The 22805-nt window shown below is 35.9% G+C and overlaps 1 protein-coding gene across 12 annotated transcripts in view; it reads left to right on the forward strand.

Annotated features, from left to right (window-relative positions):
* Positions 1-22805, forward strand: part of APOOL (apolipoprotein O like) — a 240886-nt gene that overhangs the window by 75995 nt on the left and 142086 nt on the right. For 10 of the 12 annotated variants that reach the window (XM_049107860.1, XM_049107868.1, XM_025431843.3 and 7 more), the window contains 2 exons: positions 4415-4528; positions 5154-5271. In XM_049107860.1, the coding sequence (XP_048963817.1) occupies positions 4415-4528; positions 5154-5271 (232 nt within the window). Of the gene's footprint in view, positions 1-4414; positions 4529-5153; positions 5272-5413; positions 5515-21506; positions 21560-22805 lie in introns of those variants that run through there. The other 2 variants (XM_049107864.1, XM_049107867.1) reach the window with 2 other exon arrangements.

Raw genomic sequence — 22805 nt, forward strand, 5'->3', positions numbered from 1 at the left:
AAGACAGTCTCTTCAATAAGGGGTGCTTGGAAAATTGGACATCCACATGGAGAAGAATGAAACTAGACCACTCTCTTGCACCATACAGAAAGATCAACTCAAAATGAATGAAAGATCTAAATGTGAGACAAGATTCCATCAGAATCCTAGAGGAGAACACAGGCAACACCCTTTTTGAACTCTGCCACAGTAACTTCTTGCAAGATTCATCCATGAAGGCAAGAGAAACAAAATCAAAAATGAACTATTGGGACTTCATCAAGATAAGAAGCTTTTGCACAGCAAAAGATACCGTCAACAAAACTCAAATACAACCTACAGAATGGGAGAAGATATTTGCAAATGACGTATCAGATAAAGGGCTAGTTTCCAAGATCTATAAAGAACTTATTAAACTCAACAGCAGAGAAACAAACAATCCAATCCTGAAATGGGCAAAAGACATGCACAGAAATCTCACAGAGGAAGACATAGACATGGCCAAAAAGCACATGAGTTAATGCTCCACATCACTGGCCATCAGGGAAATATAAATCAAAACCAGAATGAGATGCCACCTCACACCAGTGAGAATGGGTAAAATTAACAAAGCAGGAAACCACAAATTTTGGAGAGGATGTGGAGAAAGGGGAACCCTCTTGCACTGTTGGTGGGATTGGGAACTGGTGCAGCCACTCTGGAAAACTGTGTGGAGTTTCCTCAAAGAGTTAAATATACATCTGCCCTACGCCCCAGTAATTGCAGTGCTGGGGATTTACCCCAAAGATACAGATGTAATGAAATGCTGGGACACCTGCTCCCCAATGTTTATAGCAGCAATGTCCACAATAGCCAAACTGTGGAAGGAGCCTCTGTGTTCATCGAAAGATTGATGGATAAAGAATATGTGGTATATGTATACAATGGAATATTACTCAGCCATTAGAAACGACAAATACCCACCATTTGCTTCAAGGTGGATGGAACTGGAGAGTATTATGCTGAGTGAATTAAGTCAATCAGGGAAAGACAAACATTATATGGTCTCATTCATTTGGGGAATGTAAAAAATAGTGAAAGGGAATAAAGGGGAAGGGAGAAAAAATGAGTGGGAAATATCAGAAAGGGAGACGGAACATGAAAAACTCCTAAGTCTGGGAAACGAACAGGGTTGCTGGAAGGGGAGGTGGGCTGGGGGTGTGGGTGACTGGGTGATGGGCACTGAGGTGGGCACTTGACGGGATGAGCCCTGGGTGTTATTCTATATGTTGGCAAATTGAACACCAATAAAAATGAGTTTATTAAAAAATTTTAAAAATCACTTGTGAAAGACAGTACTTGAACATATTTGAGACTGCCTACTATTGATGAATATTCAACATTCTGTGAACATCATTTATTATACATTTTTAAGACATCTTTAGTTAATCAGACTAATCTCTTAAAGGACTATCAGATGAGACCTCTTCTATATGAGTATTTTTCTAAAGGAAAGGGTCCACACCTTTCAGGATATTCTCCACGAGGTCTATGACATAAAAAAAATCACAAAATGATAGTCCAGGAGACCCTTTAAAAGTCATACTCCGGTTATTCCCCATTTTGGAAATATACATCAAGATGACATTCCTATTTTTAAATGATTTTCCTCATACTGTTTTCATTATTAATTTATATAAAGAATATCTAGTAATCTGTCTTTGAAAACTTCTAAATAGTTTTATGATTAATCAAATAATGTTCTAAGACTTCTGTATTAAAAACTTTAAAACTTTACTGAAAGACTATTTTAAAAATTTTAATACACTTGGAGATATAATTTCTAGATTCAAGGAGTGAACATTGGAATATGGCATGTGTTCCCAAATTTATAAGTTTAATTTAGTTCTTACAGAATTTCTGGATTTGTAGGAAGTATGACATTCATTCAACCAGTATTTATTGTGCATCTACCATGTATTGGTAACTATTGTAGTGTAGACAATAAAATAGACCAAAAAAAAAAAAAAAAGAGAGAGAATGTCCAAAAACAAATATAGTGAGTATGTCTTTATATACATTGTGGGGTAGGAAGAAGGTATGGTAAAGATGGCATATCAGATCAACGTGTAAAAAAAGGATGGATTAGTTATTCCAGACACATGTTGCAATAATTGGCTTTTTGGAAAAAAAAAATCTTAGACCTTTACCAAATATCATGCAAATTAAATTCCAGATGGACTAAAGATCTAATCATAAAATATAATGCTATGAAAATATTAGAAGAAGAGAAATATTTCCATAATGTTGATATAGGAAAAGCCTTCTGAAGTAAAACACAATCCAGAAGCCATCAACGAAAATAATAATGTATTTTCCTACATCAAAATAAATACATTTCTTCTGATCACAATATAACATATACAAAGTTAATGGATAAACAAAAAACTGAGAAAACTATTTGCAACCTTTATAACAAGAGACTAAATAATGGCCTACATATATTATGAGCTGCTATAAATTGATAGGAAAAAGATAAAATAACCTCCAAGAAAATGTAGAAAGTAAACAAATAAGTCCACAAAGTAAGAAACATAAATGGCCTAATATGTGAAAGATGTTTATCATCAATCAAATAAATGCAAATTTAAAAGATCATTTAGATATCGGCTTTTAGCCTTTCAATTTGATAAAAACTTAAAAGACTCATAATAATACTGCTTCTAATAAATGGGGTAGGAAAACATTTTTGGTGGGAGTATAGATTACTATAGTGTATCACTGACTTTATGGAGGCAATGTGGCAATATTATCAAAAATCAAAATGTATATAATCTTTAATCCAGATATTTCATATCCAGGAATTTGTACCAAAGAAACATCACAAAGATGTATGGCTCCAGTTGTATATGTAAGAATGCTAATCACAGCATGCTTATAATTGCCCAAAAAAGGGAAACATCCCATATTTCCCAGAATAGGGGATTTATTAAACTAACTGTGGTATATCCATTGTAAAATACTAACTATGCAGCTATCATAAAAGAAGGAGATTAACAGGTATATAAATTGATACGGAAACATCTCTAACTAATATTTAAGCTTTAAAAATATCAAATCTCAATATATATAGTGTGATCCCATTTGTGTTTTTAAAAAGGAAAAAGCTAAGTGTATTTGTGTGTGGTTTATTTTAAAATTTAATTTAAAACATAATTGAATTGTAGTGTATAATCTGCTCTTTAATCTATTCTTTTTAATTCAGTGGTTCATCATGGAAGTCCATCTCAGTGCATATAAGTCTAAAATGTACCTCATCCTTTTTGGTAGATCGTACTAACATATCAACATTCCATTTGTTTTAAAGTGTTGTGTGCATGTATCTAATGCACATATAAGAGGAAAATCTCAGGAAGAATAACCACACAACTGGGACCAAAGTTACATTGTGGGAAGGAAGAGGACCTTCTTATTAGTGAATTGATTTTTTTTTAAGTGTAGGTATATACTTAGCAAAAAATTATATTTTAAGCAAGAAAGTTTTAAAAAGCTTTATAAGTTTATGTTTATAAAAAGCATAGTCCTAGAAAGCTTCCAAAACCTATTTAAAACTTGAAAAATCAATAGCTATTTATATTACTTTAGCCATAAGGAATAAAAGGATGATAATAGAAAAAAAGAATCAGAAGGAGATTTTTAAAGGGAAAGAGATATGAATGAAAGTAATAGCAACTTCAGGAATTCACTCAGCATCCTTGCATCTACTTTGTGTGTTCATAGTTCATTTTTTATTGTATGTTTCTACCAAATGAGTATTATTCTCTGGAGAAATACATTAATACTTCATGACAGGAGAAAGCACCATAAAAATTTGAACAAGAATATTAACTTCATAGCATCTTAAAATCTTATTTTCCGTTTATTATCTCAAACTGTCTTTACCAAACATCTGTTAGGTAGACAAAGTTTTAAATTCACATATTACAGTGTGAATGCAAACTATATGTTTTTAAGATTTTATTTTTCTAAGGGCAGTTTTAGATTCACAACAAAATTAAGGGGAAGGTACAGAGATTGCCCATACACCCCATGTTCCAGCACATGCTTAGCATCCTTCATTATCAACATCGCTTTTCGACATTCCCCACTAGAATGGCGTATTTGTTGCAATTGATTAGTGTACATTGATATGTTATCACCCAAAGTCCATAGTTTACATTAGGATTTACTCTTGGTGTTGTACTAACTATACATTTTTTAGCCTTTTACATGAGGCAAATAATTTTTCATATAAGATTTAGAAAATGGGGTTTTGTGTTAAATGATTAGAGCTTTATATCTTTACTATTGATTCTGATCTGAGTGTTCACATAAAGTATCTGAAATAATTCTTTTTAATATTTGTTATTTTGACTTAAAAATATATCTTATTTGACTTATTTCTTCTTTTAATTAGGTAACTGGGAAAAAGGCATACACTGCAAGTGAACAAATTTATGAAGCAGTTAAATCATTGTGGACAAAAATCAACAAAAAAGAGTCCTTTCCTAAACCTAAAGAAAAACCTAAGGTAGAGTTAAATGGGCCAGAAAAGATAGACATTGAGTTTTGTTGGTTGAGGTGGGGGATTGGCTTATTGGCTTACCGTCCTGGAGGCCGAGACCCGCAAGCTGGACGAGTCCCTGACTCAAAGTCTGACATCCCCAGGGCCAGATTTGCTGTGCCCCAGCCCCAGCACTATCCAGGCCATCTCCAGGTAGCAGCCACAGCCAGGGCAGGATCCGGGCCAACCTGGGGATACATGAACAGATGAATGGCTGTCATGGCCCAGAGAGAGGAAAGGAAACCCACAAGGCTGGGGAAGGCCCTGACTCACGTAGGAATGAGGCAAGCCACACCTGCCCGTAACCGAGAGTCACCGGCAGGAGTTTTGCTCTGGCCCAGGGGCATCTACTGCCTTTTGTCTAGAATGTATTACCCCAGCACCTCATCTAATCTTTCTCCTCCCCTCCAACAATAAACCCCATGTCTCCACAAAAAAAAAAAAAAAAATACTGGACAAGGATAGAAGAGGTCAAGGATAGAATGAAAGGAGATGAAGGAACATAATATTTTTGCATAGTATACGTTTTTAGGATGTTTTAGTGTTTTAGCAAAATGATTTACTTATGAAGGAAAAATCTTTTTGTAAACAGCTGGGAAATTCTGCTGAAATAGAAATACCCGCAAAAACAGCTGACAGCCTAAAATACTCAGTGCCTTTGCCAACTGAACTCATCTCTGAAACAAAGAGAAAATCAGAATCCACCTCAGGTTTGTTTGAAATAATTCAATTTTGTTTTCATTCTTTTCTTAAATAATTTTATAGTATTACTAGGAGTAATTTGAACTTATGTGCTTTCTTCATAAATGTTTTTTCTTTCTCATATCTGTAGTCTATATATGATCTTTTTAGATTATGAGATATTTACGTACTTGGAACTTTTTCTAATTGCCACATTGTTCATAATACCAATCTTTGCATGTGGGGGTGTGGAGTAGCACTGGTGAGTTGGGTAAGTGAAGCATTTAATATTACTTCATAAATGTGAGCTTTGTAATTAGGTGGAAGAGATCGTGCCTTTTAGGTTCTGTTAATTTACAGGCTATAAGAATGAGTCATATCTACATAGAAGAAATACTAGGTTTCCATTTCCTGTGCTATTTACCCCTATCAGTCTTAGTTTCCACCATCACTTTTTATTTAGTTTTATTTAGACACTGGGAGAACATTTTAGCATGAAATAGTAAAATAACACCAATTATAATACTAATAACCTTTTTAATATTAGATACTGGCAATTGATACTGTGTGAGACCAAATAGTGACAATTACACTTTCTAGATAAATTCTACCATGGTTTTACTATAATCATTAAGAAGGTAACAGTGTTTAATATCATTTTAGGAGTGTATTCACATAAACTCAATAGTCACAGGGTTGGTTACATAGGATTATCTATCTGTACAATGTGAATGGTACTACCTATTGTTTTATTGCAAAGGAAATAAGACCAAGTCAGAGATAAGGGAGTAGGAAATAATGATATCTGCCCTTCACAGAGCACATACTGTGATATAAAGAGCTATAAAATATCATGTTATTCAATTCTCATCTAAAAAGCATAACAAAACACAAAACTCTTGTGCCTATGTAATTATAATTATTGCATGATGAACAGACTAAGACTCAGGAAGCTTAAGTAACTTGACCAAATCATATCACTTATGAGTAGTAGAGATGTATGCATAACCTAGATTTTCCTAATAACAAAGTCCAAGTTCTTTCTATTGTATATAGATTATCTAATTTAAAATCAGAGTTTAGTCTCTAATTTCAGCTATCTCCTCTGTCTTAATTTTTATAAAACCTGTCACTAAGTTAACCTGATAGGAGTTTTAAAATGTTCTGTCACTACTCATTTCTAATCTGATGGTTTACAGTATTTATTTTTGTATTATTTAATTTCAATTCTGGAATAGTTAGCATACAGTGTTATATTAGTTGCAGGTGTACAACACAGTGATTCAACAGTTCATACAACACCCTGTGCTCATCACAACAAGTGTACTCCTTAATCCCCATCAGCTATTTCACCCATCCCCTACCAACCTCCCATCTGGTAGCCATCAGTTTGTTCTCAGTAGTTAAGAGTCTCTTTTCTGGCTTGTCCCTCTTTCTCTATCTTCTTTTTTCTCTTGCATGTATGCATACACACATACACAGATACACACACGCACACACACACACCACACACACACACCCCTGCTTTATACATTCAGTCAATGGACTTTTGGGCTTTTTCCATGTTTTGACTGCTGTTGATAATGCTGCTGTAAACGTTGGGGTACATGTACCCCTTCAAATCTGTTTTTTGTATCCTTTGAGTAAATACTTAATAGTGCAATTGGTGGATCGTGGGGTAGTTTTATTTTTAATTTGCTGAGGAGCCTCCGTACTTATGTTTTCCAGAGTGGCTGCACCAGTTTGCATTCCCATCAACAGTGTAATATGGTTCCCCTTAATCTGCATCCTCACCAACACCTGTTGTTTCTTGTGTTGTTAATTTTAGCCATTCTGAAGGTGTAAGGTGATATCATCGTTTTGATTTCTATTTCCCTGATGATGAGTGATGTTGACTATCTTTTCATGTGCCTGATAGCCATCTGTACATCTTCTATGGAAACATGTCTATTCATGTCTTCTGCCCATTTCTTAACTGGATTATTTGGTTTTGGGGTGTTGAGTTTGATAAGTTCTTTATGGATTTTGGATACTAACCTTTTATCAGATATGTCATTTGCAGATATCTTCTCTGATTCCAGAGGCTACCTTTTAGTTTTGTTGATTGTTTCCTTTGCTGGGCAGAACCTTTTTACTTTGATGAAGTCCCAGTAGTTCATTTTTTAAGAAAGATTTTATCTATCTATTCATGAGACACACACACACAGAGAGAGAGAGAGAGGTAGAGACACAGGCAAAGGGAGAAGCAGACTCCATGCAGGTAGCCGAACGCGGCACTCGATCCCAGGTCTCCAGGATCACACCCTGGGCTGAAGGTGGCGCTAAACCGCCGATCCACCCGGTCTGCCCCCAGTAGTTCATTTTTTATTTTGTTTCTCCTGCCTCTGGAGATGTTTAGTAAGAAGTTGCTACAGCCAGGTCAGGGAAGTTTTTGCCTGTGTTCTCCTCTAGAATTTTGATGGATTCCTGTCTCACATTTATGTTGTTTATCCTTTTTGAGTTTACTTTTGTATATGGTGTAAGAAACTGCTCCAGTTTCATTCTTCTGCATGTGGCTATCCATGTTTTCCAATACCATTTGTTAGAGACTGTCTTTTTTTTTTTTTTTTTTGGAGTGGGAGTGCTAGCAGGGAGGGTGGGAGGGGCAGAGGGAGAGAGAGAATCTTAAGCAGGCTCCATACCTGGAGCCTGATATGTGGCTCAATATCATGACCCTGAAATCATGACCTGAGCCAAAATCAAGAGTTGAACACCCAACTGACTGAGCCACTCAGGCACCCCAAGACTGTCTTTTCCATTGGATATTCTTCCCTCTATGTCAAGATTAATTGACCATATAGTTGTGGGTTCATTTCTCGGTTTTCTGTTTGGTTCCATTGATCTGTCTGTCTTTTTGTCAGTACCATACTGTCTTGATGACTACATCCTTGTAATGTAGTTTGAAGTCTGGAATCATGAGGCCTCCAGCTTTGCTGTTCTTTTTTGGATTGCTTTGGCTATTCAGGGTATTTTGTGTTTCCATGCAAATTTTAGGATTGTTTGTTCTAGCTATGTGAAAAAATGCTGGTGGTATTTCAATAGGGAATGCCTTAAATATGTAAATTGCTTTCGGTAGTATACATATTTTAGAAAAATTTTTTTCTTCCAATCCATGAGTATGAAATGTTTTTCCACTTCTTTGTGTCCTCTTCAATTTTTTTTTCATAAGCATTCTTTAGTTTTCAGAGTACAGATTTTTTTTCCTCTTTGGTTAGGTTTATTCCTAATGATCTTACGGTTTTCGATGCAATTGAAAATGGGATCAATTCCTTGATTTCTCTTTCTCATGCTTCATAATTAGAGTATAGAAATGAAACAGATTTTTGTACATTGATTTTATAACCTGTGGCTTTGCTGAATTGATGTATGAGTTCTGGCAATTTTTTGATGGTGTCTTTTGTGTTTTCTACATAGAATATCATGTCATCTGCAAATAGTGGAAGTTTGACTTCTTTGCTGATTTGGACGCATTTTATTTCCTTTTGTTGTGTGATTGCTGAGGCTAAGACTTCCAGCACCATGTTAAAGAGCAGTGGTGAGACTGGACATCCCTGTCTTGTTCTTGACTAAATAAGAAAAGCTCTCAGTATTTCCACATTGAGGATTGTATTAACTGTGAATTTTTTGTATGTGGCCTTTGTGATGTTCAGGTTTGTTCCCTCTATCCCTATTATGTTGAGGGTTTTTATTAAGAATGGATCCTGTACTTTGTCAGATGCTTTTTCTGCATCTATTGAGAGAATCATATGGTTATCTTTTTTTTTATTAACGTGGTATATCGTGTTGATTGCTAATATTAAACCACCCCTGCAGCCCAGTAATAAATCCCAGTTGATAGTGATGAATAATTCTTTTAATATACTGTTGAATGTGATTTGCTAGTATCTTTTTGAGAATTTCTGTATCCTTATTCATCAGGGATATTGGCTTGTAATTCTCCTTTTTGGTAGGGTCTTTGTTTTTGGAATCAAGGTAATGCTGGCCTTGTAGAATGAGTTTGGGTATTCCTCCATTTCTACTTTTTGGAGCAGTTTGAGAGGAATCGGTATTAACTCTACTTTAAATGTCTGATAATAAATCAGCTGGGAATCCGTCTGGCCCTGCGCTGTTTGCTGGGAAATTTTTGATTACTGATTCAATTTGTTTGCTGGTTATGGGTCTGTTCAAATTTTCTAATTGTTCTTTTCAGTTTTGGTATTTTGTATGTTTCTAGGAATTTGTTCATTTCTTCCAGATTTCCCAGTTTGTTGGAATATGATTTTTCATAATGCTGTCTTATAATTTTTGGTATTTCTGTGTGTTGGTTGTGATCTCTCCTCCCTCATTCGCGATTTTATTTATTTGGGTCCTTCCTTTTGGTAAGTCTGGCTAAGGGTTATTAATTTTATTACTTCCTTCAAAGAACCAGTTCTTAGTTTCAGTGACCTGTTCTACTGGATTTTTGTTTATATATCATTTATATCTGCTCTAGTCTTTATTATTTCCCTTCTTCTGCTAGCTTTATGATTTATTTGCTGTTCCTTTCCTAGTACCTTTAGATGTAAGATTAGGTTGTATATTTGAGACTTTTATTCCTTCTTGAGGTAGGCCTGCATTGCTATATACTTCCCTCTTAGAACCACCTTTACTGCATCTGATATGTTTTGGACTGTCGTGTTTTCATTTCATTTGTTTCCATGTGTTTTTTTATTTCTTCTTTAATTTCCTGGTTCACCCATTCATTCTTTAATAGGATGTTTTTTATCTGCCATGTATTTGTTGTCTTTGCAAATTTTTTCTTGTGATTCACTTCAAGTTTTATTGCATTGTGCTCTGAAATTATGCATTGGTATGATCTCAATCTTTTTCTACTCGTTGAGCCTGTTTTTGATAGAATATGTGATCTCTTTGGGAGAATGTTCTATGTACACTCATAAAGAATGTGTGTATTCTGCTGATTTAGGATGAAATGTTTTGAATATATCTATATGATATCAGATATATCAGTCCATGTGGACCAGTGTCATTAAAAGCCATTTTTTCCTTTTTGATTTTTCTGCTTAATTCATCTGTCCATTGCTCTTAGTGGGGTGTTAAAATTCCCTAATATTATTGTATTATCAATGAGTTTCTGTGTATTATTAATTGGCTTATACATTGGATGCTCTTTACTTGGGGTCATAAGTATTTACAATTATTAGATCTTCTTGATGGATAGACTTCTTTGTTATGATACAATGTCCTTCATCTCTTATAGTATTTGCTATAAAATCTAGTTTGTCTGATAAATGTACAGCTATTCTATATTTCTTTTGATGTCCACTAGCATAATAGATGTTTCTCCATCCCCTCACTTTCAATCTCCAGGTGTCTTTAGGTATAAAATGAGTTTCCTGAAGGCAGCATATAGATGGGTTTTGTTTTTTTATCCATTCTGATACCTTATGTCTTTTGATTGAAACATTTAGACCATTTACATTCATAGTGATTTTTGATAGATTTTTGATTTATTGCCATTGTGTTATCTGTAAATTGGTGTTTCTGGTAATGTTTTCTGTTCCTTTCTAGTCTTTGTTGCTTTTTGTCTTCTTTTTTCCTACTCAGTCCCCTTTAATTTTTCTTCCAGGGCTGGTTTAGCGGTCACAAACTCCTTTATTTTTTGTTTGTCTGGGAAACTCTTTATGTCTCCTTCTATTGTGGAAACCTTGCTGGATAAAGTATTCTTGGCTGCTTATTTTTCCCCTTCAGCACATTGAATATATCATGCGTCTCTGCCCTGCCAACTTTCTGTGGCCAGATCTGCTGCAAACCTGATCTGCATTCTTTTCTTGGTAAAGGACTTTTTTTTCCCTTGCTGCTTTCAGGATTCTTTCCTTATCTATGTATATTGTGAATTTGACTATAATATGTCTTGGTGATAGCCAGCTTTTGTTGAATTTAATGGAAGTTCTTTATGTTTCTTGGATTTCAATGTCTGATTCCTGTCCCAGATTAGGGATGTTTTCAGTTATACTATGTACAAATAAACCTTCTGCCTCTTCTTGTCTCTCGACTTCTTCTTGGACTGCTGTGATACAAAAGCTATTACACTTTAAGGAGTCACTGAAATCCCTACATCTACATTTGTGATCTAATACCTTTTTTACCTCTTCTTTTCAGTTTCATTATTTTCCATAATTTTATCATCTGTATTACTGATTCATTAATCTGCTTCATCCATCCTTGTAGGCATTGCATCCAGTCAGATTTTCATCTTGGTTATAGCATTTTATATTTTTGCATGTTTAGTTCTTTTACCTCTGCAGTAAGGGATTCTCTGGAGTCTTCTATGCTTTTCTCAAGCCCAGCTAGGATCCCTATAATTGTTGTTTTAAATTTTGGTTCAAGCAACTTACTTATATCTGTATTGATTAAATCCCTGACCATCATTTCTTCCTGTTCTTTCTTTTGGGGTGAATTCTTGCAAATTGTCATTTTGTCTAGGTCACTGGGTTTTTGTGTGTGTGTGTGTCTTATTGTTAGGAAAGCCTGTTTATATTGCTGCTCCTGAGAGTAATGGCCATTTTAAGAAGAGGTTTATACTGACCTGGTGGTTCAGGAGATGTTTCAGAGAGTACACTCTGCCCGTGTGTTTTGGCTGCTCTTTTTCTCAGGTCAGTCCTCTGCAGAGTTTCTCCTTGCCTGCAGTTAGGGGTGTTTGGAATGTGTCCACTGTGTGACACTTTATTTAAATAGTGTGTTTTGGTCTGCTTGTTAAGAGAAGTTATATGTAAAAAAAAAAAAAAAAAAGAAGGTAGATCCTATTTCCCATAGAACTGAAGCTTTGCACCACTCTGAATCAGTAGACTTGGTGTGTGCAAGGGATTTGTGCTTATCTTCTAGGATAGGGCCCTGCTGTACTGATTCTCAGGCACACTTGCTGTATTAGAGATGTACCTGAAGGGGGTAAGGGGGTGGGCCTTGGTTGAGCAGCTCTGGCCTCCATTGAGTGGTGCTATTGTGCTCACTGAAATTGGTCAGTGCTAATGGGTGGGAGAGGGTGGGATCTCCGTGTTCTTTAGTCCTTGGAGCAGGGAATTCATGCCCGCCACTCTTCAGGAAGCCTTCACAGAAGAGCAAATAATTGCCTCTCTTGTGTCTCCCCAGATTCCATCAGATCCCTGCCTTCACCCTCTCTAGAAGTGTCCGAGCTATCTGCCTGCCAGATGTCACAGTACCCCCGTGTTTTATCTCAGGCCTACAGCTGGGTTTCAAAACTCTAAATTTTAAGGACCTACATGGAGTGGACCTGCACTGATTCTGTAGGGAAGGGTTTAGCTGTGCTGTGGCCTGTGCTGGTCTGTCCTAGAAAAGCAGTAGCATGACTGTGCAGTGGTTCAGAATTTATGTAAAGCACACAAAACAGCCAGTGCCAAGGTTTGTTGCCTGCAGCTGATGTCTTTGTTCCTATGCTAATGAACAGGGCAGCACATTGGTGCCATCAGCTCTTTTTCCCTCAGAGATACCATTACATCACTCCCAAATGCACTGCAGGAACGGGAACTGTTTCTCCCTATGTGGATCCTCCCGATGAGGACCCAGGGGATCCTCAGACCATGCTCCCACTCCTGGATCTCTGCCTTCCTTCCCTACCAGAGCACCACTAAACCCACCAGGCACAATCACAGTGATGGTGCAGACTTCCAAAACTTGACTTTGAGCTCCACTGCTTATAAAAACTTCAGCCCATCTCGTTTTCCCGTCATTGGTTTTTCTTGTGCATTCCCCTGCTTGTGCTCTCGCTCTCCCTCTCTCGTCTCTTCTCTTCTCTTCTCCTCTCCTCTCCTCTCCTCTCCTCTCCTCTCCTCTCCTCTCCTCTCCTCTTCTCTTCTCTTCTTTTCTCTTCTCTTCTCTTCCCATGATTAGGGCTCCCTCTACTCTGCCACACCCACAGTTCTTTTCAATTCTCCACAGCATCTATCTTCTCAAAAGTGGCTGTTTTTTACCTGTAGATATGCAGTTTGTTCTCTCTCTCCTCAGATAGATTTCTTGGGTGTTCAGAATGATTTGGTATTTATCTAGGTGTGTTCAAGGGATGAGATAAGCTTAGGGTTCCCCTACTCCTCCACCATCTTAACTCCTCTGCTACATCTTCTTTATCCATTCAGCAGTCAGTAGATAAGTGTGCTGCTTCCAAATCTTAGCTATTGTAAATAATGCTGCTATAAACATAGGGAGTGCCTGTCTCTCTTTGAATTAGTGTTTTTGTATTCTTTGGGTAAATACCCATTAGTGCAGTTGTTGAATCATAGGGTAAATCTATTTTTAACTTTTTGAGGAACCTCCATACTGTTTTCCAGATGGGCTGCACCAGTTTGCATTCCCACCAATAGTGCAGGAGGGTTACTTTTTCTCCACATCCTCGCAAATACCTTTTGTTTCTTGCGCTGTTGATTTTACCCATTCTGACAGGTGTAAGTTGATACTGCATTGTAGTTTTGATTTGCATTTCCCTGATGATAAGTGATCATGAACATCTTTTCATGTGTCTATTGGCTATCAGTATCTCTACTTTGGAGAAATATATGTTCATGTCTTTTACCCATTTTTAATTAGATTTATTGTTTTTCAGGTTTTTGAAAGGCTACTTTCAAAAGTTTTTTAGGTTACTTCTTTATATATTTTGGACACTAACCCTTTATCGGAAATGTCGTTAGCAAATACCTTCTACCATTCACTAGGTTGCCTTTTAGTTTTGTTGATTATTTCCTTCATTGTGCAGTAACTTTTCATATTAACTTACTCCCAATAGTTTATTATTGCTTTTATTTCCCTTGCCTCAGACGACCATTCTAGAAAAGTGTTACTATGGTCAGTTTCTGAGAAATTATTGCCTGTGCTGTTTTCAAGGATTTTTAGGGAGTCTAGTCTCACATTTAGGTCTTTAATCCATTTTGACTTTAGTTTTGTGTATGGTATAAGAAAGGGTCCTAGTATCATTTTTTGGCATGTTACTTTCCCAGCACCATCTATTGAAGAGATTGTTTCCCACTGGTTATTCTTCCTGCTTTGTTGAAGATTAATTGACCATATAGTTGTGGGTTTATTTCTGAGTTTTCTATTCTATTCCTTTGATGTGTATGTCTATTTTTGTGGCATTACCATACTGTTTTGAATACTGCAGCTTTGTAATACAATTTGAAATCCAGAATTGTAATGCCTCCAACTTTGTTTTACTTTTTTAAGATTGCTTTGGCGATTCGAGATCTTTTGTGATTCCATACAAATTTTAGGATATTTTGTTCTAGCTCTGAAAAAATGTTGGTGGTGTTTTGATAGAGATTTCATTAAATATGTAGATTGCTTTGGGTAGTATAGTCATTTTAACATCTGTACTTCCGTCCATGAGCATGAAACGTCTTTCTGTTTCTTTGTGTTATTTTCAATGTCTTTCTTAAGTCTTCTAAGTCTTCTATAATTTTCAGAGTACGCTTCTTTCACCTCTCTGGTTAAGCTTATTTCTAGATATCTTATTGTTTTTGGTGCATTTGTAAATGGGATAAATTCCTTAATTACTTTGTGTTTATTCACTATTGATGTACAGAAATTGCAACAGATTTCTGTACTTTGATTTTGTATTCTCTAACTTTACTAAAATCTTTTATCAGTTCTAGCAGTTTTTTGGTGGAGTCTCTTGGTTTTTCTATATATAGTATCATGTTAGCTGCAAAGAATGAAGTTCCCTTTCTTTACCAGTTTGGATGCATTTCATTTCTTTTTATTGTCTGATTGTTGTGGCTAGGACTTCCAGTGCTGTGTTGAATCAATGTGGTGAGAATGGGCATCCTTGTCTTGGTCCTGTTCTTAGGGGGAAAGTTCTCATGGATTATCATGTTAATGTGAGTTTTCATATATTGCCTTTATTTTGTTGATGCTTGTTCCCTCTAAATCTACTTTGTTGAGTGTTTTCATCATGAATGGATGTTGTACTTTGTCAAATGCTCTTTCTGCATCTATTCAGATGAACATGTTTTTTATCCTTTCTCTGACTGATCTGATGTAACCTGTTGACTGATTTGTGAAAAATAAACCACCCTTGCAACCCAGGTATAAATCCCACTTGATTGTGGTGAATGATTTTAATGTATTGTTGGATTAGGATTTTATTGAGGATTTTTGTATCTGTGGTTCTCAGAGATATTGGCCTTTCATTCTCTATTTTGGGATGTCTTTGTCTGATTTGGGTATCAGGGTAATGCTGGCTTCATAGAATAAATTTCCTTTTCTATTTTTTTGAATAGTTTGAAAGGAATAGGTATTAACCCTTCTTTAAATGTTTCATAGAATGCCCTTGTAAAGCCATCTAGTCCTAGACTTTGGATTTTTTTTTTTTTGATTACTGATTTATTTTTTTTTTGCTGGTGAGCAAGTGAGCAGTCTGTTCAAATTTTCTGTTTTCCTGTTTCAGTGTTGGTAGTTTATGTTTCTACAAATTTATTCATTTCTTCCAGCTTGTCCAATTTGTTGGCATATAGATTTTCATAATATTCTCTTATAATTTTATTTCTATGGGCTTGGTTTTATTTCTTTTCTTTCATTTATGATTTTATTTATTGAAGGTCTGTCCCACTTTTTTCTTGATAAATCTAGTTAGATATTTACCAATTTTATCAATTTCTTTCAAATAACCACCTCATTCAAAGAAACTAGATTTCATTGACCTGTTGTATTGTTTTTTTTTTTAATTAAATATCATTTGCTTCTGTTCTGATCTTTATTATGTCCTTCTTTCTTCTGGTTTTAGATATTGTTTTTTCTTCTCCTGCTCCTTAGGTGTAAGGCTAGGTTGTTTATTTGAGGTTTTACTTGCTTCTTGATGTAGGCCTGTATTGCTATAAACTTCCCTTTTAGAACCTCTTTTACTCTGTCCAAAATGTTTTGAACCATTGTGTTTTTAACATGTTTCCATGTCCTTTTTTATATCTTCTTCTATTTCCTGGTTGACCCATTCATTGTTTAGTAGCATGTTATGTAACCTCCATATATTTGTGGACTTTTCAGATATTTTCTTGTGGTTGACTTCTAGTTCCATCTTTTTGTTGTGGTCAGAAGAGATGTGTGATATGCTTCCATCTTTTTGTTTGTTAGTTCTTTTTTCTGATCTCATATGTAATCTATTCTGGGGAATATTCCATGTATACCTGAAACGAAGTGTGTATTCTGCTCTTTTAGGATGAAATGTTCTGAATGTATCTGTTCAGTCCTTCTGGTCCAGTGTGTCATTCAAAGCCATTGTTTCCTTGTTGATTTTCTATTTAGATGATCTGTCCATCAATATGAATAGAGTATTAACGTCTCCTACTATAATTAGATTATTTTTCTTTAGTTCCTTTACGTTTGTTATTAACTGTTTTATGTATTTGGGTTGTTCCCATGTTGGGTGCATAAATATTTACAATTGTTCTGTCTTCTTGTTGAAATGTCCCTTTCATGGTTATATAGTGAAATTTCCCTTTTTTGACTCTTCTTACTATCTTTGTTTTAAAGTCTGTTTTGTCCAATATAATTACTGTTATTTCAGCTTTCTTTTGACATCCATTTTAATCTTAGATGTTTCTCCATCCCTCATTTTCAATGTGCAGGTGTCTTTAGGTCTAAAATGAGTCTCTTCTAGGCAGTATATAGTTATTCAGATAACCCTATGTCTTTTGATTGGAGCATTTATTCCATGTTATTCAGACGAATTATTAATGGGTATATATTTATTCCCAATATATTCCCTGTTCTAAGGTTATTTCTAAATATTTGCTCTGATTCTTTCTCTCTTCCATAGTTTGCTGGTTTTCTTTAGTGATTTATTTTCATTTCTTTTTATTTTCTTTTATTTTCTGCATATTACTGGGTTTTGATATGTCATTACCATCAGTTTTGTATATAAACTGTGTGGAGGTTCCTCAAAGAGTTAAAAATATACCTGCCCTACGACCCAGCAATTGCACTGTTGGGGATTTACCCCAAAGATACAAATGCATGAAACGCTGGGACACCTGCACCCCGATGTTTATAGCAGCAATGGCCACAATAGCCAAACTGTGGAAGGAGCCTCGGTGCCCAACGAAAGATGAATGGATAAAGAAGATGTGGTTTATGTATACAATGGAATATTACTCAGCTATTAGAAATGACAAATACCCACCATTTGCTTCAACGTGGATGGAACTGGAGGGTATTATGCTGAGTGAAGTAAGTCAGTCGGAGAAGGACAAACATTATATGTTCTCATTCATTTGGGGAATATAAATAATAGTGAAAGGGAATAGAAGGGAAGGGAGAAGAAATGTGTGGGAAATATCAGAAAGGGAGACAGAGCGTAAAGACTGCTAACTCTGGGAAACGAACTAGGGGTGGTAGAAGGGGAGGAGGGCGGGGGGTGGGAGTGAATGGGTGACGGGCACTGGGGGTTATTCTGTATGTTAGTAAATTGAACACCAATAAAAAAAATCTACATATAACTGTATTATTTGATAGTTTATACCCATTCTTCATTCCTCTCCTCTCCATGTGTTAGGTATATGTTTTCATATTTTATATCCATTTATTTTGTGAGTTCATTGTCCAATTTTTAAAAAAATACTCATTTTTGCTGCTTTTGTGTTTCCTACTTATATTCTGTCACTTTTTGGTCTTTTCTTTCCACTCAGAGTCCCCTCTAATAGTTCTTGAAGGTCTGGTCTAATCGTCATGAACTCCTTTTTTTTGTTTGGGAAACTCTCTCTCCTTGTATTCTGAATTAAAGCTTTGCTGAATAAAATATTATTGGCTGCTGATTTTTCCTATTCAACACTTCAAATATATCATGCCACTCTCTTTTCCTTTGAAATTTATGCAGATAAATCCCTTGATAGCCCGATTGTGTTTCCTTTGTTTTTTTTAAAGATTTATGTATTTATTCATAAGAAAGAGAGAGAGGCAGAGACATAGGCGGAGAGAGAAGCAGGCTCCTCGCAGGGACCCTGATGTGGTACTCAATCCCAGGATTCAGGATCATACCCTGAGCTAAAGGCAGATGCTCAACCGCTGAGCCACCCAGGCATCCCTAATTATGTTTCCTTTGTATATAACTGTCTACTTATGTCTTGCTGCTTTATTTTTTTGTTCTTTATCACTGTACTTTGACATTTAATTCTCATATGTCTTGATGTGGATCTACTTTTGTCAATTTTGTTGGGGAATTCTCTGTGCCTACTAGATCTGTTTCCTTCCCCAGATTAGGGAAGCTTTCATTTATTATCTCTGAAATAAATTTTCTGTCCCCTTTTCTCTTCTACTTCTGGGACTCCTATAATGTGAATATTAAATTTGATGGAGTCATTAAGTTCTCTAAGTCTCTTCTTGTTTGGTATAATTTTTTTTCATGTTGATTACTTTCCATTATTCTGTCTTCTAGATCATTAATTCATTCCTCTCCTTCCAGCATGGTGTTCATTCCATCAAATGTGTTTCTCATTTTGTTTACTAAGCCCTACATCTCTACTCTTATTCCTTGTGTCTGTTTTAAAAGTCTCATTGATGTCTTCCTCTGTTTCTTCAATTCCAATGAATATCCTTTCGATCTTTAATTTAAATTCTCTATTAGGCATGTTACTTTATGTCTGTTTCACTTAAATATCTGTTTATGGTCTTATCCTGTTCTTTAGTTTAAGACAAATTGCTCTGTCTTTTCCTTCTGTCTGAGTCTCTGTGCCTGCTTCTCTGGTTTAGGAAAGTCAGCTGTGTCTCATGTTCATGTTCTTAAGGATAATGGCCTTAAGAAGGAAGTATCATATAGTGCCATCTAGTGTAGTGTTCTCTATTCCCCAGTGTCTGGTGCTTCCAGGAATGTCTCTAATATGTGCTGCATGTGCTCTATTATTGTGTCCTATCCACTTTAGTCTTTAGGGCAGTTGCTTACAGAGATTTGCTTTGCCTGTTGTGGGCAGTATTTTGTCATTAGCCTGAATGTGGTGTGTTTTAACTAGGTGTGCTCAGGTCTGCTTTTGAAATGGGACCTGTCGCCACCACTTAGAGAACCAAGGCCCCTGCAGATCTCCCTGGTTGGGAGACATGTTTGGACAGGGGTTTGGGCTGGTCTTCTGCATGAAGGGGCCCTTTGCACTGGGACTGACATAAGTGTGACTAGGAGGGGCATGGCTTGGTGTAAGCAAGTTAGGTAGTGATTGTGGGGGCTGTGCTGGTTCCTGCAGATGGCCCTGTGTTTATGTTAAGGGGCTGGGAAAGTAAGTGGTGCCTGCCAGTTCTTTTGTTCCTGGAAATATCTCTCTGTGGATGCTACTTTTGGGACATGCTCTGAAATGAACTGAATTCATTCATCAGATGTCATTACCATCAGTTTTGTATGTAATCTACATATAACTGTATTATTTGATAGTCCACTGTATTCTTCCCCCAGGTACTCTTTAGATCACTGTTTCTATACTATATATCCACAGGCTGTTTGCTCTGCCTTCTCTCCAAGAGCAGCACCAATGCTTTTGGGCTCTCCCCAAGACACGCCACTGACCTATAGAACTCAGGCTTTAAGCCACAGTGGTTGCAAGCACTTCTGAAATTTGGCCCCTCTCACTTTCCAAGCCTGTTGGTATGGGGATTTGTTTTCCCTGTGTGCTCCCCTGTGTGTTTGTCTGTCACCGTTCTCCAAAACTGTAGCTCCCTGCCCACCATAGCAGCCATCATCTGTTTTTCTCCCAAACGTTAGTCTCCACTCCTTTTACTTTCTTTGATGTGGCCGCCTCTCTGCCCTTAGCTGTAGAGTTTGTTCTGCTAGTCTTCAAATCAATTTCTGTGATTTAGGGTGATTTGATAGTTATCTAGTTTTATTCATGGGACAGGGTGAACCTAGGGTTTTCCTACTCTGCACCATCTTCCCCTCTCTCTGTTCTAGAATGGTTTGCAAACTTTAGACGCTCACTGATAATCCACAGTTCACTATACTCCCACAAGTATTTAATATATCCTGTCAGTTTTTGAAATATCTGTCAATTAAAGAATAACTTTGTGGAAATGAAACATGTTACAGCTTAACAGTGGTACCAAACCATCACTAGCCAATGTTTTTTCTTCACACATCTCTATTCTGGAATGCTTTACCCTCTTGTCACAGATAATGTGGCATATGAAAATCATTCTAAGTTCATATGTAGAGGAGAGAAATATGCCAGTACTATTCAGCTTTATCATATATCATTCAGAATCAATTATACAGAATACTTCTGGGATTTGTCATTTCCACATTTTACATGCAATCTCAAAGGTCCAAGACATGGAAAACAGTAGTTATTACGAGCACAAATTTAAGAATAAGACCTGGAAGTGAATCCTAGATCCAACATTTGCTTGTTTTCTTACTTGGGACAAATTATCTAATATCTCAAGTTAGTCTTCTAATCCATAAAAGGGGGATAACAATAATGTTTTTCTCACATAGTTCTGAGGACTAAATAAGATTTTGCATGTAAAACACAAAATACAATGTCAATCACATGTTAAATTCTCAAAGAATATTAGAAAATATCATTTGCTCAAAGTAGTTAGCCATTTTGCTAATAAAGAAGTATTTCTATTAAGTAAGCTGTGAGAGCACACTATTTAGCTAGAGAGCCTAGACATACAGAATATGTTAGGAATATTATACAGTTAGATATTGTGGCTCTTAATATGAGTTTGGTAGTTCTCTGTCATTCATATATATTTATAATGAAAATTATGTTTTTAGGAATAACAAATTTGGGAATTTGGTGTCATGGACCTCTTTGAAATCTGGTGAAAGCAGAATGAAATCTCTCACATTTTCTCACAGGATTAATGTCCCTCTGAAGAGGTTGGCTGACTATGGCCTTTGTGCCAAATCTGGCTCACCATCTATTTTTGTAAATTTCACAAGCCAAGAATAGTTTCTACATGGTTTAAATGGTTGAAAACAAAGTATTTTGTGACAAGAGAACATCATGTGAAATTCAAATATTAATATCTATAAATAATGTTTTATTGGAATACAGCTACACTCATTGATTTATGTATTATGTATTGTCTTTGGCTGCCTTCATACTACAGTGGCAAAGTTGAGCAGTTGCAAAGCAAACTTTATGGTTTACAAAGTCAAAATATTTACTCTCTGGCCCATTGCAGAAAAAGATTGCTGGTACTTCTTTTAGAAGGATGATGTGTGCCATAAATGCATGACTCATCTAACCTTTATAATATTTGCCAGGACACAGGAGACTGAATATGGGACAGGAGACTAAATAAGCAGGCTCCAAACATCTGAAGGGCAAAACCAAATTTCCTAGTCTTTCAGAGCAAGGGAAACAGAAACTCATCAGGCTCTCAGTCAGCACCTTTCAAGTTTGCTATAGCTGAGGAAAAGAGAAGAACCAATTTGAGTGACTCTTACTAAGACTTCAACTCAGCTCAGTATCTGATTAGATTAAGATGATAAGCACCTTACCCTTCCTAAAGAAGAAAAGGGTCCTCTCCCTGGTAGAAGATATCATCTGGAGTTTCTATGGTTCTTTTATATACAGTGTTCACCATGTAAACAAACAATATATTAGTTATGCAAAGAAGCAAGAAGATGTGACCGACAACAAAATAACAGCTGGCCCCACAGGTGACCTAAATATTGAAGATTGTAGAAAAGGACTGTAAAGTAACTATAATTAATATGTTAAATAGAAAACATGAACAAGTAAAGATGAAAACTGGAGACTTTCACAGAAATTGGAATCTATTTAAAAAATCAAGTGGATATTCTAGAAGTGAAAAATATAGTACCTGAAATTAAAGACTCATTGGATGGATTTAACAGCCGACTACATGAAAGAGAACAGGAAGTAATAAACTCAAATACAAGTAAATAGAATATAGCCAAAATTAATCACAGAGAGAAAGAAGAATGAAAAGAATACAACAAAGTGTGAGAGAGTAAATCGCAATGACTAGTATCTTTAAGTATTTCAATAACCTATAAGCTGAATATCATCTCAACTTTATACAAAGAAACAAAAATAGAATTTTTAACAACCCTAATTTCACACAGAAATTTATTAATGATCTGTCCCATTTTTTGTATCTAACTTGCTCAAAATATAAATGAGATAATGTGTGAACTAAATTATTGTGACGAGATAGCACCTAATGGCTATTTAAGACAATATCTTAACCGTTATTTTATAATTTAAAATATCTTTATTCTTTCCTGTTTTTTGTAACACCAGCTTTTAAGTTTTTATTTAAATTCCAGTAGTTAACATACAGTGTAATACTAGTTTCAGGTGTACTATAGTGATTCAACACTTCTATACAACACCCGATGCTCATCACAATGAGATAACACCAGCTTTTTATGCAAGACTAAAAATATGATAAAGTGCAAAGAAAAGCATTCTAATGGGTTAGGAGATTGAGATTCAAGAAGAGTTTTATTGTGACTAATCCTTTGGGAGAACACAGAGCCCTTGATCAGCTCAAGGGGTGCAGAAATTTCTTTTTATTTTTAAGGTTTTATTTA

This window comes from Canis lupus, chromosome X, assembly GCF_003254725.2.
Source record: "Canis lupus dingo isolate Sandy chromosome X, ASM325472v2, whole genome shotgun sequence".
In the NCBI taxonomy this organism is placed as follows: Eukaryota; Metazoa; Chordata; class Mammalia; order Carnivora; family Canidae; genus Canis; species Canis lupus.